The sequence below is a fragment of the Mycteria americana genome, chromosome 9, assembly GCF_035582795.1.
Source record: "Mycteria americana isolate JAX WOST 10 ecotype Jacksonville Zoo and Gardens chromosome 9, USCA_MyAme_1.0, whole genome shotgun sequence".
Classification (NCBI taxonomy): Eukaryota; Metazoa; Chordata; class Aves; order Ciconiiformes; family Ciconiidae; genus Mycteria; species Mycteria americana.
The window spans coordinates 9,576,578-9,592,500 of NC_134373.1; the positions used below are offsets into that span (position 1 = coordinate 9,576,578).

The 15,923-nt window shown below is 39.8% G+C and overlaps 1 protein-coding gene across 4 annotated transcripts in view; it reads left to right on the forward strand.

Annotated features, from left to right (window-relative positions):
* MYO1B (myosin IB) overlaps positions 1-15,923 on the forward strand; it is a 117,492-nt gene that overhangs the window by 82,402 nt on the left and 19,167 nt on the right. For all 4 annotated transcript variants that reach the window (XM_075512261.1, XM_075512258.1, XM_075512257.1 and 1 more), the window contains exons 14-22: positions 4,282-4,386; positions 5,919-5,981; positions 6,779-6,979; positions 9,099-9,325; positions 9,503-9,703; positions 10,950-11,043; positions 11,486-11,635; positions 13,844-13,912; positions 15,573-15,659. In XM_075512261.1, coding sequence (XP_075368376.1) covers positions 4,282-4,386; positions 5,919-5,981; positions 6,779-6,979; positions 9,099-9,325; positions 9,503-9,703; positions 10,950-11,043; positions 11,486-11,635; positions 13,844-13,912; positions 15,573-15,659 — 1,197 coding nt within the window. The remainder of the gene's footprint in view (positions 1-4,281; positions 4,387-5,918; positions 5,982-6,778; positions 6,980-9,098; positions 9,326-9,502; positions 9,704-10,949; positions 11,044-11,485; positions 11,636-13,843; positions 13,913-15,572; positions 15,660-15,923) is intronic.

Below are 15,923 nucleotides of genomic sequence, written 5' to 3' on the forward strand. Positions count from 1 at the left end.
CTTAGTTGCCTCAGTGTCTCCGGAAATCCCTGGGATCTGGGTACTCAAAAGTGAATTTGAAATCTCGGTGGGGGGAGAAGGTTAGAAGGTAGCTGGTTTTCATAGGAAAATGCCCTGTTTTAGATATTTTGTGTTCGTAAATCTAATGCAAGAAATGACACTGAGCATCAGCATATGGAGACATTTCTGCCTGTGACCAGTAAGAGACTTTTAGCCTTTTTTTTTTTCCCTTTTTGACAAAAAGATTTTTATTTTGTCTGTTTGCCATCGGTATTTTACTGATACAACAATGTGTAAGGTCAGGAACATCTATATATGTTTTTTCAGATGATTCCATGATACACATAACTGGAATATTCCAAAGAAGAAATTAGGTAAAATATTAAGGAACAAAAATTATTTTCCTTAGACTTTCAAGCTCCTGTATGTAATTCATGTAATAGCAGTGGTTCAAAACTAGAACTTTTTATCTTTTCAAGGTTGACTCTAACAACCTTGAGTGAGTACAACATCATGATCTGCTTGTGTATATAAGCAGTATATTTTTGCATGGAGCAGAATTTAGAGGTCGAAAACTTACTATTCATGAAATGCCACCCTGATGCCCAGTAGTTTGAAGGTTGATAAAGAATAAAGCTGTATGAGCAAGACACCAGTATTTGTGAAGTGAAAACCATGGTGAAGTAGGCTTTGATTTTTGTCAGTGAATTTTTCTACTTGTCTAAATTTATTGTTGCACCTGATAAAAGATTGAGAGGATAAGCTGAGGGTGGTTGGTTGATCTGTATCTCTAAATTTGACATGACTTTAAGCCTATCTCAGGTGACATTCTGTTCCCCAGCACCTTTAATTTAATTTGAGAGACTGAGTATTTTTTTTTCTTCCCCAAAGGTTATATTTTGTATTCCACAGTGATTTCAAAGGGATAGTTTGAAATGCTGCTATAAAAATGCAGGGATTGAAGGGATGCTCTCAACATTAAAGTAGCAGAATTACAGCCTGCAAGAGAAGCTGACACTTTGAGAAGTGCTGGTCTTAAATATTTCTTTTTCCTAAAATTTCCTAAGAATATTTGAATTTACTAACTCTTCCTGAAATTTTGGGTCTGACCATGCTGCTTCTGTGTTGGTCAAAACCCTTTCTGTCGCTTAATGCCAATGGTCAGCGTAAGGAGCAAGTACAGTCTCTGATGGCTGGGTCCTTCCAGCCCGTTTCTCCGGAATGGATTTAGTGATGTGGTATCACTGATATTAATCATTCTTTATTGCCTTCTAAAAAACAATGTCAGAAGTCCTTTAGATCCCTTCTAGTTCTGTCATATTAATTTCTAGGAGTCTTCATTAAAATATTGGGGGACAATTCATTTGTGAGCATTTCATCTCTACTTTGTGACGCCCTCATGTAATTAAAAATTATAGCCATACGATAAGGGAGAATAAATTCACAGTCTCTGTTGCCTTGCTCAGATTTGCCCAGAGATAAACACTCTAATGGGTTTTTCATACAGTTTCTTAAAACCTGTGAAAGGAAATGCTGCTTTCTGAAGTGTATTTAATTTACCGAATGTCTTCTGGTCTGTTCAGAGTTAAGTGTTTTGAGAATTTCAGTAATTCCAAGCATTTTGCCTCATTTTCTTTGCTGTAATTAACTGTTGGCCTTTTGCTCTGTATCATACATAAAGAACAAAATCACCACTGCTCTTCGATGACTGTTTTCCTGGAATAGCAATTTTCAGTGGCTTGGCAATGTCAAATAGAATTTCATAGCTTAAAGTGAGTGATTTGTGAAGAACTCTGTGGATTTTGGTTTGCCTTTCTTTGGCAAACCATAAATATCACAGATAAACAGAAAATCAGGAAAGCATCTAGCAATTACTTTAATATATTGTTAATGACCTTTTAGTTAGGTGGTTTAGCTGGATTTGCAGTTCAGTGTCCATCCCCTTTTGAAGACGAAGACTGTGTATAATATGTGAGCAAAAAGTCCTGCAGTCCTTATAATGAGAATAACATGGTCTTGTGGAGAAACAATCTTTCAGCGTTGGGTGGCATGTGCCTGGCAGGAGGATGCCGAGCGTGTTTTACCCTTCCTCTTTGCCAAGGTGATGTGTCAGCTGGGGTCCTTTTCCTTCCAAGTCAATATGTCTAAAGTGATGGCCTCATCTGAATGTGTCAAACAACCTTTTACTCCTCCTTCCTCCAGTAATCTTTCTCCCCTCCCTTTACTGAGATGTGTCTACCAAAGGTTGTAGATACGGCTTTTTGAGACAAAAGATATATGGTGATTTAGGGATGTGACAATGCAAGAATGCTGTTCTGTGTTACACTCTGATGTGCCTCAGTCCCTTGGTTTATTTGATAATCTTTGGATAGTGCCTAAAGATGCACTCATCTACAAAGAAGTAATACGTAACATTTATGTAGTACTTCACATTTTCAGTGACATACAAATATGAATCTGATAACAAGACTGATCTATTTGGTACACCAAATAAATGCTAATAGATATGTTCTGTGTTGTTATGGAAGTAGTATAAGTACTGACTGCAGTTTATGTAATTTCTTTTTGCTACAGAATGCAGTAAGTATGACTTGTTTGCAGTGCTGACTTTGATGCATGCCAAATTTTAACTTTCTCATCTAGAGCTATGCAAGTTTTGCAATCTCTGATTGATAATTGCAATTGGTGTGAGGGGCAGAGTTTGATGTGGCTGAGAAAGTTTGGTGATCAGCTATGATTTTGCTTTACCTAAAACTAAAACGATAAAAGTAATCTGTGCTGCCTCAATATTTTCTAATCTGCTTGTGTGTTCTTAATCTCATTTTAGCAACCAGATCCTTAATTTAAAACATTTAAATGATTGCAGTTGCCCTTAGTCATAACAATTGTATCACCATAACTTGAGCTTCAGAGGTATCGTATAGCAGACTTATTTGATAGTGTAAAAAGGCACAGTAGTTTATTCTGCAAATTTTCAGCCTTCCTAAATAACCAAAGTATTCTTGATGACTAGTAATTAAGAAAGAAAGAAAAAAAAAAAAAAAAAAGGACAAGGGGGAGGGAACCCCACAGCCACAAAGCCGAGAAGATAAGATCAGCAGCAGATATCCAAAATTACTCTTGATTGCAGTTATTTCTGCAGATGCATGTGTGGAATTCTTACCATATTAATGACTCCTTCAAGCACTGGAAAAAAACCAGTGAAGCTGCTGTTCCCTTTTTCTTTGGAAATGGCATTTTAAACCAGGCCTCAGAACGGGTACCTGGCCCCCAGACTGCACACGTAATAATGGAGACGAAGTGGTGAACCACAGCTTTCACGCGGCAGTCCTGGCCCCGGTGACGTTAGCAGTAACACTTCAGTTGGCTTGAGCGCGAGGGCTTTACCTGTGGTATGTAGGGGCTCGCTGCGGCCGTCGTTTCCCGTGCTGACGCGTGTCCTTCTGGAAGCGTGCTGCTGTAACGTCGCAGCCCTGCTCCTGCGGCAGCCCTGCTCCTGCGGCAGCCCTGCTCCTGCGGCAGCCCCGCCGCGCAGCTCCGATGGCGCAGGCTGCCGTGGCTGTAGTCGCTGCCCGCCCCTCCTTCCAGGGCCTGCTCTGCTCCCCGGTCCCTTCGGCAAAGGGTCACACGCGTGCTTGCTCCCTAACCCAGTTTTATATGAATTAGCCTTTTAAAGGATTTTTGGTTGATAAAGTTCTTTCGGTTCCCATCATTGTGTAGGGCAATCACTTGGGCGGTTTGTTGGCAGGGAGGAGGTGGGTTGACCTCTGGAGCCAATAATCTCTTAACCCGGGCTCAGCTGCAACCAGAATAGCCGCTTGGGCCTCGGTCTGTAGTGAAGTAGGATCCTTTATTTGCTACCGAGTGATCCCGGTTGGAAAAGAGCTAATGCTACCATCATAATTGTGTTTATCAGAACCTGCAGGAGACTACATTTTACACATGGGGACAGATGAGTGCAGGCAAAACTATTGTTGTTTATTCCCTGGCACCACAGGCCTCCTTATGACTTGTCCCAAGGAATCGATACAGAGCCATCACGAATATAAACCTGCAGAGTTTTTGTCCCTCCCAATGGAGAAAGCCTCAGGGAAGGATTTGGTCTAAAATTTCCAAACTAATCTCATTCTCAATAAAATATTACTCAAACCATCACATCGCAAAACTGGAAGGAGTAGTTAATAAAGCAGCTTGTTGGCTTGCAGCTGCTGCAGTAACTTACTCCAGCTGAGTTCCAGGGCGTTTACACAACAGCAAATGAAAACATGTTTTATCTGACAGGACAACAGCTTTGAGCAATTCATTATCAACTACTGTAATGAGAAGTTGCAGCAGATCTTCATTGAACTTACCCTCAAAGAAGAGCAGGAGGAATACATCCGAGAGGTAATACTTGAATGGATCTTCCCTTATCCTCCGCTCTTGCCCTTGTCCCTGGCAGGATGCTGAGGCATGCATACTGGAGCCTCTTTTCAGAGAACAGAGTCACTTTTTGACCACATGGAGCATGTTCGTGTAGGACTGCGTGGTAGTTACCTTAAGCAAAAAAAAGTCAGGTTTGGTTTTGTTTCACATTATGAGTTGTCCAGGTATAAACCAGACCCAACATTGGCAACAATGAGCCATTGGCAAACCAGACCCATTCATTGGCAACAATGGCTGGCAGCTCTGAGCAAGGGCTCATTAATTTATTAGAAGACTAACGCTGCTTTCTGGTATTAGTGGCGTTACCCTACGGCCTGTGTTTTGGATTACACCGTAGCGTCTGGGATACACCCCAACAGTGGCCGCAGCTAATCCTGCTTCGAAAGGGAATGGGGGGGGTAAAACAGTAGCATGCAAGCTGAAAGAAACTACAAATAGATTTTTGGTCCTAGTTTTCTTTCAGTTAAGTATCGAAGGGAGCTGTGTGAGCTTTATGGGTAAATTGAAGGTGTGCTTTGGAGCCCAGACTCTGGTGCTTGATGTTATTCGGGGAGTGAACATCAAGTTGAAGTTTTAATAGGTTTCAGCGGTACTCCCCATGATATACAGAGCTCAGACAAAATACCAGCTCACAGCTGTAGGAACTGGCATACGTTGTCTGTACTCAAACTGGATGATACTATTTTGCTGTACAAACATTTTTAAAAATTACATAAAGTTCCTGCCTTGTAATCCTGAGGATATATGAAGTTTGGGCATGTCTTTTTTCTTTTTGCATTCGGCAGTGAAACTCGTGAAACATTATTACTGCAGTTTGGTTCTTGAATGATATGTCAAATGCTCTGAAAAAACGAAACTGTAAGAAGTACTGCAGAAGCAAATTAAAACTGAAATGAATATTTTCTTTTTCCAGTCCTTTGCCCTACCAGTGTTACCTCCTGATGCATTGGCATCTCATCCTGGAAATTTTATCACTGATATTTGGGGGGGAAAAAAAAAAAAAAAGAAGGATATTAGCAATATCTGAACAACAGCCAGACTCTGGGTTTTTCAGATGGTCTGATCTAAATTTAGCCCTCTTTCTTCCTCCCATTAAAATAACCCCAACAACTAAGAGCTTAGAAATTTTGGTCTGGGATGCTTGCAGTGAAACGGGCTCATTTCCTTGTAAGCAGTGGGAGCGTGGGCAGCGGGGTGCTGGGGCGGGCGGCGGGGGGAGCCTGGCGGGCTGCCAGGGGAGTGCATGGGAAGCTGACACGGGGGGGGGAAGGAATGGAGAGTGGGTTTGGCAGCCGCTCAAGGACAGTCATTTTGCACAGATAATGTTAGTAGTAGATGATTGCATTTCTTTCTTAATAAAGAAAATGTTGGTAAGCATATAGAATTAAATTCGAAAGTAGTATCTTAGTTAACTAGAATATAATTTAAATTGCCTAGAGGAAAAGCTCCCTCGATTGTTTTCCGGTTCATACATTTATTCTTTTTCCTCATAGGGGATTGAATGGACCCATATTGAGTATTTCAACAATGCTATCATTTGCGACCTAATAGAAAATGTAAGTTATATTCAAGAATCTCTCTGATTTTTTTTAATGCATAGATTCAATTCATTCATTCAATGGTTTGAATTTAGCTGTAAAGTCTGTACACATCCCCACGCACTTTGATTTTATAAAACAAGCCACTCGTATTAGTCATCTTATTTTGTATGGTAAAAGTTTATTTTACTAAAAAAAATATTTTTATAAGGCTATATGTTACTTCATTAGAAATGTTCAGCAGCACCTACACAAGAAAAAAACCCCAACCAACCAACCCTTAAATGTTTACGTTTAGTGCTGCTTTCAATAGCAGATATTGCATGCTGCGTTGTAAATAATATTTCTTTTTATATGGAAACTAGAAAACGCAATGACTTGTTACTGAGTGCTTTTAGGTACAGAAAGTACTTGTATCTAATAAGAGGGCTTCCTATGGACTTTGCGCAGCAAGAAAGATAAAATTCCTTAACAATCAGAAAAGAAAGGTTTTTAACTGTTAACGTAAAATGTACGCTGGTTTTACCCATAAACTGGCTACTTTCAGTTAAGCTGGAGTTTCTACAATCTGAGTAAATGACACGAAATTCCAAGGTGAAGTTCAAGATTCAGTTGTCAGAAGCAGTCTTTCAAAAACACAGATGCTAAAATTCTGTTGGAAATGGGGACGAGGAGAAGAGCCAAACTTTGAGATGGCTTGAAGAACATTTTTCTGGGTAGCAGAAGTCAAACAGGAGAGAGCGGTCTCCTTCTTTTTATGCCTTGATGGAGACGTGATGGAAGCAAACCCTAAAGCTCTTGTCTTGAAACTTTAGAACCAAACTGGAATCCTGGCCATGCTAGATGAAGAATGCCTGAGACCAGGAACTGTTACAGATGACACCTTTTTAGAAAAACTGAACCAAGTCTGTGCCACTCACCAGCATTTTGAGAGCAGGATGAGCAAGTGTTCCCGGTTCCTCAACGACACCTCCTTGCCTCATAGCTGCTTCAGGATTCAGCATTACGCTGGCAAGGTACCTGGTGAAGCGGGGAGCGCGTGGTGTTTGGAGGGTGTTGTACCTGCGTGAAGCCTAGGTTTGGTACGATGGGGAGGCTCTTTGTCCATTAAATGGTGTTACAGTAATGGAGGAGAATTGCTTGAGTCAATAGTTGATCAAAAAGTCCAGGCCTGTCTTAATCTTTTCCCTCTTAAGCCTAAGATTCGTGATTTGGGCTGGAAGGTTTTCAGAGATCATGCTGCTCTAGTTGAAATCGAGGGCAGTGCTCCTTTCAGCAGAGGAGAAAGACGTCCCATGTGCTTTGGGGGTGAACCGCTTGTGCTGCTAGGTCTCTGGAAATAAAAATGTGGTTTAGAATGACAAGAATTCACACACATCTGAAGGCAAGATATTTTGGAAAACATGTCCTTTGTCACGGAACTAGCTGAAGTCCTTAGTCACGTTGATGAGAAAGTGGAGGTTTTGTCCATTTGAAGGAACCGAGTTTATTTTGACAGCCTGTGTGTTTAAACAGATGGAAGAGAAAGCTATACAGAGGGCTTGCAAATGTATTTGCTTTTTACAACACAAGCAGTGTGAATAAATACAAGTCTGATAGTTTTTGATGTATAATTCAATCTGACTTTCTATTAATGAAAATCAAAAAATCATTAAATTTGTAAAAAGAAGACAACTTATTTTAAAAAAAATTTAAAGTAAGCATAGGGATTGAAACTATACCTCTTGGTTGAATCTGCTGAACTGTTAGTTTCACAGAGTAATGAATATTTGGAAAGTGTTTCATTTTGCTAGGACTGTTTAATCCTTCCCTATTTTTTAACATTTTCTCAATCTTACAATTTTGAATAGCTCGATAACGCGCTCATTCAAAATAGTGCTGGGAATGTCATACTTTCAGCCTTTGAGGCAGCCATTCATTAACTTTACGTTACGTATTTGCTAAGAATGTTTTGTAATTGCATATAGTCTGTCAGGGATTAATACTTAGATACTTCTTTGGTTGTTCAAATTCAAAGTGAATTGAAAATACCCCAGTGCTTTGAGAAGGACTGCAAACAGACCGTGTCTTAGCAGGCAGTGAGGGTCTTTGATGGATATTGGCATTCACTTAGCCAGTAGAGCAGTCAGTGAATTCCTCCTATTTTGGGAGGAATGTTGTTTTTCCATCCTCAGCTGAGAACATTTTGATCTAGTCACTGGACAACAAAAGTTTGATTCTCCTTTTATGAAATATAAGCAAGTTCACATGAACAGTTTTTTCAGTAGTGGCCTTTACCACACCTGGCAGAAACAGAAACGTGTACTCCAAAGAAAAATGCTGCCTGAGTTCCCAGCCACTTGCTGTTGTGTAAAATATGGCTATGTCAGTATTAGTTTTATTCAGTATTCTGTGTCAATAGTACATATCTACATAGAACTGAGAAATCGTGAAGCTGAAGAATCTCTATTACCAGCCGGATGACTTGTCGCAATTAATTAAACGAAACTTCCTACCCTCAAAAATTAAAAAAGCCAGTAGCAATCTGAGATCTACATGAAGTTCCCCTGGACGCCTCCTGGGTCTCCAGCTGCAGGTCAGAGCTTTGCATTCATGCTTGTTGTCGTTGGACTGTTTTCCTGATAAAAGTCCTTTAAAATAATAGTCCCTGGAGGACTGCACAGATAGCTGCTTGCTGCTGCAATATCAAGAGGTGACATTTCATGTCTTGCTTTAGTTAGGCAAATAATGTCAGCATTAGTACTTTTAAGGGAAAGGGTATTTTTGCTGTTGCGATTCAAAAGAGAGGGAGAAAACCTTTTGTCAGCCAAAAAAAGATTGTTTTGGAGTATTGGCAAGCGGTGTTGTATCAGAGTTATCACGAAGAAGGGTTTTTTCCATTTCGGAAACCAGAATTGATCAGGACAAGGAACTGTTAGCAGTGTGAGAAAATGCATCTTTCTCAGGAAGCATGTTCACAGAGATTTTATCCAACAAAAAGTCTTCCAAATGTCAAATTTCAAGTGAAAGCTGAAATGTCTTTCATTTGTTTTGGATAGTGAGAAAGAAGGAGAAATCAATTTCTTGGTTCAGTTTTGAACTGGCCTATGTTATAGTTCAAAACATGCTCTGATGAGACTCTTCTGTATTGTTCAGGTTATGTACCAGGTGGAAGGATTTGTTGACAAAAATAATGATCTTCTGTACCGTGACCTGTCCCAGGCCATGTGGAAGGCCAGCCACTCTCTTATCAAAGCGTTGTTCCCAGAAGGTAACCCCGCTAAGATCAATCTAAAGAGACCACCGACAGCAGGTTCACAGTTCAAGGCTTCGGTTGCTACCCTGATGAAAAATCTTCAGACAAAAAATCCAAACTACATTAGGTAAATTACCCTGTGGCAAAGCTTTCATGAATTTATGTTTGGCAAAGTTAAAAAAAGAAAAAAACCAACCTTGATATCCAAGGATAAACTATTGAAATCCATGGTTTAAACTTACAATAACAATTGTTGACATGTACAGTGCTGCAACCAGGTGTCCCTGTTCGTTTCCCTTTCCAGGTGCATCAAACCCAATGACAAAAAGGCTGCACACATTTTCAATGACGCCCTGGTGTGCCACCAGGTCCGCTACCTCGGTCTTCTGGAGAACGTCCGGGTCAGAAGGGCAGGTTATGCATTCAGGCAGGCGTACGAGCCTTGCCTGGAAAGGTACAAAATGCTGTGTAAGCAGACGTGGCCCCACTGGAGAGGGCCAGCCAGGTAGGAAAACATCAGTATTCTTCCCTGTCCTGTTCCAAGGATTGAAATTACTATCTTCCACGTGTTCTGATTTTTTTTTTTTTAATTTAATGAACTTTCAAGTGTTTTAAATCTAAATTAAAAACGAAGCCAGTGTGGCTCAAGTGTTTTACTTGTATGTTGTTCTTTAGCATCTTGTTCCAGATTTTGGGTGAGTTCATTCACTGGGAAACCTATACTTTCCAGTAGGCTAAAAATTACAGTTCCTTGGCAAAGGAGATGATTTTAGTGATGAACTAATCTACTCATGGAAAAGATTTTGCATGTGATCAAGGAAAGCACGTTGTTTTTAGATTATATTGGATCTGAAAGAAAGGGGAGGAGAGAGAGAGAGATACCGGAGTGGAATCAAAATGACGAGGAGGTTTGGAACGATCAGAAGGACCCTTATCTTTAATAACCAACTTTCAAAGTGTAGGAACACGCATTTCTTTGAAGACAGTCATGCAATCTTCCTCTGTCCTTTCAAGAATAATTTTACATAATGATTGGTGAACAACTATGAGATAATACCTCTTGCAAATCAATTGTATTTAATATGTAATTTTAAATTGCATAGTATTCACATGTATTTTTACAGATGACGTCTTGGGTAGGCAAATGAGCTTCTCTTAACTATTTTTACATGTGGCCACCAATAGCATGATTTAAATTTCTTTCATAATAGATTAATAACTTTAGCTGCAATTTAAATCTTTATGTTATCAAGGTAACGGTGGAAGTGCATTATTGATAACAATACCATTGTTACAATCCTCACAAAGCTCTGTGCAATTCCTCTCTCTTCTATTTTGTTGACATTTATAAAATGCAGTTGGTAGAGTGTGGAACATTAGCATTTGCCAAACTCGTCAGTCTTTGTTTCACATTTTGACATTAGTGCAAGAGCCTTTCCTTCTTTCTTTTTTTTTTTAAAGTAAAATCATTAGAGATGGTAAGAGGAAAAAATAGGCCATTGCTCATGAAGTTAAAGAAAAATTTCTCTTTTTTCATCAAATTATTCTGAATCTTTACAGTGATTATTCTTGCCTTTAGCTAAATAACCAGTGAGTAAATGAGTTAGGTTTTCAATCTTCTTATGTCAAGCACTATTTAAGAATTAAAAATATGCTTTCATACACTTTCCATAAATTAGTCTGTGAATATGTAAACTAAGAAGTTTTAGAGCTGGGGGTCATGTTTGTTAAGCTCATTTACTTCTTATTAGGGCTGGAGTAGAGGTACTGTTTAATGAATTGGAAATCCCTGAAGAAGAATTTTCATTTGGTAGATCAAAGATATTCATCCGCAACCCAAGAACGGTAAGTGAAAAATGTCTTCCCCTGCAAAATCAAGCCATCTTTCACGAGGATAGCCTGTTGTGAACTGCATAATTCACTAGCTGGTTACTACAGATTTTTCTAGATACAGTGCTTTGATATATTGCTGTGGAATATGGCATTATAAAGGCACTTTTTAATGTTAGACCCGTTAAAATTGGTGCGAATCAAGACTCTACAATAGCTGTCAGCCTGAATTTAATGTAACTTCCGTGCACTGACTTGTGGCAATGTATCTGCCACAAACCCTGTTAACGTATCTGCCTACAGCTCTGAAGATGAATAAACCAAAAGGTGTCTGAAGGGGGACTTGAATAAAGGCGAGATTTCTCTTACAATAGCTGTGCTTATGGGTTTTTTGGTCTTTTCTCCTCTACTGTTTTTCTTCCAACGTCAAACAAAACCCTAAAAACCCCACACCCAGCTCTTCAAACTAGAAGATCTGAGAAAGCAGCGGTTGGAGGACTTGGCTACTCTAATTGAGAAGATTTATAGAGGTTGGAAGTGCCGCACACGCTTCTTGTTAATGAAAAAAAGCCAGATTGTGATTGCTTCCTGGTACAGGAGATATGCAGTAAGATAATATCCTTACTAAGTGGGGGGTTCTTTTTATTGTTTAATATATTTTTTCATATAACCTTAATAAGATATTTCATATAACCCTCATATGATATTTTTCCTTGATATGTATGGAGAAGTGTTGAAAGAATTCAATTTTGTGTTAGTATTTAGGTACCAAAAACATGAATAAAAGAAAATTTTGTTTTTAGAGACCACTGTTAAGTACTTACTTTGTGCTTGTGCTTAAATAATTAAAAAGCTCACCAGAGTCCTTTAGCTCTGAGAGAGCAGGATTTTGTGGCCCAGCTGGGAAGAGTCTTTTTCACTCAGCTAAAATGCTGCGCTGCCTAGCACTTAGCATGCTCTCAAAACATACGGTTAATGTGTAAAAAATGTTCGGTAGTATACATGTGGAATTCAGTCATTCCTAAGGCTTTTTGTATTTTTGCCTTATTTGGAACCTTTGCACTTGAGGTTCAACAATGCTGCTTGGGAGGATCCCAAGCAGGGATTTATTTTAATTATAGCTCATAAGACTCGTAGTTCAGTAGTTGTTACTGATACTGTTCTGAAACAGTTTTAAATCTGTTTGTAGACTGGGTATTCTGTGTCATGAACTGAACAGTGCTGTTATATGACTCTCTCATGTCTTTTTGTCAGTAAATAACATTGACTTATGTGATAAAAAAAATTTATTGTTTTTAAGTTTTAAAAGAATTCTTAAACATCTCAGCTGCATTTTGTTATTGTGTCCACACTGGAAAGCTTGATAAAATGTATAGTATGGAAAGAAAGCACCTTCTTAAACTGCAAGTTGCAGAATTGACAGTCACTGCTTTTCAGTTGATGAGCACTTCTGTTTATCATCTTGAAAGCTGTTAGTGTTTGGCTCCGTTATCTCGGATAATTAGAGAAAAGTATGGATAATTCAGAAAAAGTATGAATAAATGCTTTTTCGCTGTAAAAACTCTCCTCTCTGAACTTCTGTGATTGAATGCACCATTTCTACAAACAGCATCGTTACAGAATTGCATTGTGTCCGTATGGCTTCATTATGATCTCATACAATCTTAATGAATTAAAAATGGAGTTAGCACAGCTAGATTGGCACAACTTTTAATGTAAAGAAATGAAAACAAATACGTGACCAAGTTCACATCATTGTTGATTTCTTAACTGTCGACCTTTATTGGTTCACTGGTGAAACATGGCAGCAATTGTCTTTGGATGCAGGTTGAATTCATAGCAAGACCCTTAGAATTCCTTACGGGTGACGATAGCGATATTTCCTCAGCCTCTTCATGTAGACGGAGGACACCATTCCCCTAACCCAACATGACTATTAGGCACTGTGATTTGGAAGGGTTCGTAAGGCATCCCTTGTCAAAAAGCTTTGTTCATGCAACTCCTTGCGCTGGAGGCTTGGCTAAAGGATCTGCAGACACTCGCCTGCAGACACTCTGCAGACACTCGCCTGTCTGTTCCCTTGCAAGGCGTGACAGGCGTCAGTCATGGCATGAATGTGGCCTAGAGGGGAGTCTTTCCAGCTTGCTTGCAGAGACGTTCGCTGTAATTGAGGGGGCTGAGCGTGAAGCCTTGTTGCAAAGTCTGTCAACTGTTGTGCACTTAGTATTATACTAACCACTGGTCTACTGGAGAACTGAGCTTTTTAGAAGGAAAATGCTCGGCTGTCCAGGAAATTTATTGTTCAAACTGGCATACTTGGATAATATTCCAGCATGTCATTCAGGAATCCATGGGTTTTCTTTTTTCCTGTTCCTAAATTATCAGCATTTGGTATTATAAAGAGACTGCGGATAATAGGAACAGCACAAGTCTTATGAAAAGATGGTAACAAGCTTAGCCAACAAACCTGAGCATTTGTGACGGTTTGTATGCTACTCTGTTGGTGGGAAAGACAAATAAAGCTGTACTGTTAGTATTTAATCCATGTCACTTTTGTGCTGCTGACCATGAACTTAGTGTTTCTGTAAACAGAGAGTGGCATTGTGCAGGCAGCATTGTTGATGGGCTTTATTTCCCCTCCAGTTGAACACAGAATCTATGCTCTGATCTGCTTGGTCAAAAATTGTTCACTTCTTACATTTAGTGCTTGTATCCTTAATCATATTTTCAAATGTTAGTAATGAAAGTTGTATTATACAATATTTTACAATTGCAATACTCTGTTCTAAGCATCACATATTTATTTCCAATACAGCAACAAAAAAAGTATCAGAAGATAAAGAGTTCAGCTATTATAGTACAGTCTTACATCAGAGGATGGAAGGTGAGTTTCCTGTTACTGCGGCTATCTCTGCACGGTGAAGTAAGGAGCAGGTCAGAAAACACATGCCTTCTGTCCACCGAGCTGTGGCTGTGCCGTAGCCGTTGTTAAACGCTTGCGTTTGCCATAGAAGAGGTGTGTTTGGGATATCTGCTTGTAGCCTGGGCTCTAAATCCCTGCAAAGGGTGTGAGTGGAAGGCTGGGACCACACTAAACTACTGGGTTATCCTTGGGGCATCTCCTGCCAGAGAACTTGGAGAGAGGTGCCCTCTTTACGTGGGCTTCAGGACTGGGGCGTGAACGAGTGAGTCCGGTGTTCAGAGCAGATCTAGGCAGCCCAGCAGCTCCAGAGTGGGATAGTCCGGGACTCTGCCTCTGGGCTTATGAAAACTGTAACGTTGGACTGATTTGGAAGAAATAAGTTGTGGTTGGCAGTTATTTTATGGTTAACAGGATTCTCAGAGAATGAACAAAATTGAAAGCAGGCTTAAAATAAAGAGTTTGGGTCACCTGGGCAGTATCTTACTTGGGTTAAGTCTTCAATTCTCCTCTGTGTGCTAAGCAAAAGGGTGAAAGTGTGTTGTACTCAACTTGTGTTGAGCAAGTACTTTATCGCTGTTTGCTTGTCCTCTGCCTCAATTTGCTACAATCTTTGCTTCTTCTCTGAGAGGTTTGGACTTCATGAAGGGATAATCCTGCAGCCGTAGTAGAGACTTAAGGAGTGATGCTGTAATAAGAGAGAAAAATGAGGTTAACAGCTCACGTGAAAGCAGCCACTGTGCTTAAAGCAACTACTGCTGTGCAGCTTCAGAAAAAAATGTCCCTGGGCTCCTCTGTTTTCTTATTAACCTCTCTCCACCCCACTAAATGTGGCTTTCCCCTCTATTTAGGGAAGAAAGAACTGCCTTTAATTCTGGAGTCAGTTCCCTTCCTGTCAGACAGGGAAGGAAGAGGCTGCAGTTACTAGCTGCAGGGGTAAACAGCCCTCCTCTGCCCAGAAGGTTTTAAAGTTTGCCAGCAATAAGCTACCGTAATTTGATTTTACTATTTTTCTTGATTTTTTTACTTTGTCTTTATTATTTTGTTTAAATGAGTTAACAATATCCTTTCAGTCTAACTGTTGACATGGTGTCTTTTACCGTGAGTGTTATTTGAAGAAAATTGGGTAAAGCATCATCTCATCTTGAGTTACGGTTTTCTGTTTGTCATTGGAGAACACGCTCTTTTGCGGTGGCACTGCCATGAATAAAAGCCTGGTACGGCAGCAGCCTTAAGTGTGACCTGAAGCCAGGCAATTTACTTGTGATTTATTCTTTATTGCAGTCTGAATGGATAGGACGTTTACTGTGTGGAGGAAAAGTATTGTTGCCGTCGTACAGACAGACATCTAGGTATCCCAGGTGATGCAGCAAATCTGGGAGAAAACCAAACGTTGACCTAAGATCCCCTGAACTGCCAGTCCCAAGCTCTCACTTGTGCACCGAATGCTCCCTGGAACAGCGAATGTTAGGCTGCACAGCGTTTATGAATTTATTGGCTTGGGGATTTGGAGGCATTGTGTTTTGGTTTTGCCTAGATTTACAGGTTGCAGTGCCTTAGTTTAAAATCACTAAGAAATTGTAGTTATTTATTTGAATAAAATAATGTTTTCACTTGTTTACAGGCTCGGAAACTTCTTCGGGAACTTAAGCATCAGAAGCGTTGTAATGAGGCTGCCACAATAATTGCCGCTTATTGGCATGGTACCCAGGTAAGAAAACGGCAACAAATTGTGCACTTAATTGTCTCTACATAGAATGAAGGCGGCCCTTCAGGATAGAGTTATCTGGGAATATTTTCAGTGGCTTAAACTACTGATTTTTATGTTTCTCTTTGCTGCTAACAGGTTTTAGCTGGTGCAATCTGGGAAGCTGGGACATGCTTTAATATTTGCTCTTTGTAGTGAATGGTTTCTTTCTTTCTTCTTGCACCATGGGGAACTTGCAGTAACCTTTTCTTTCCTAAGCTTTTCTAT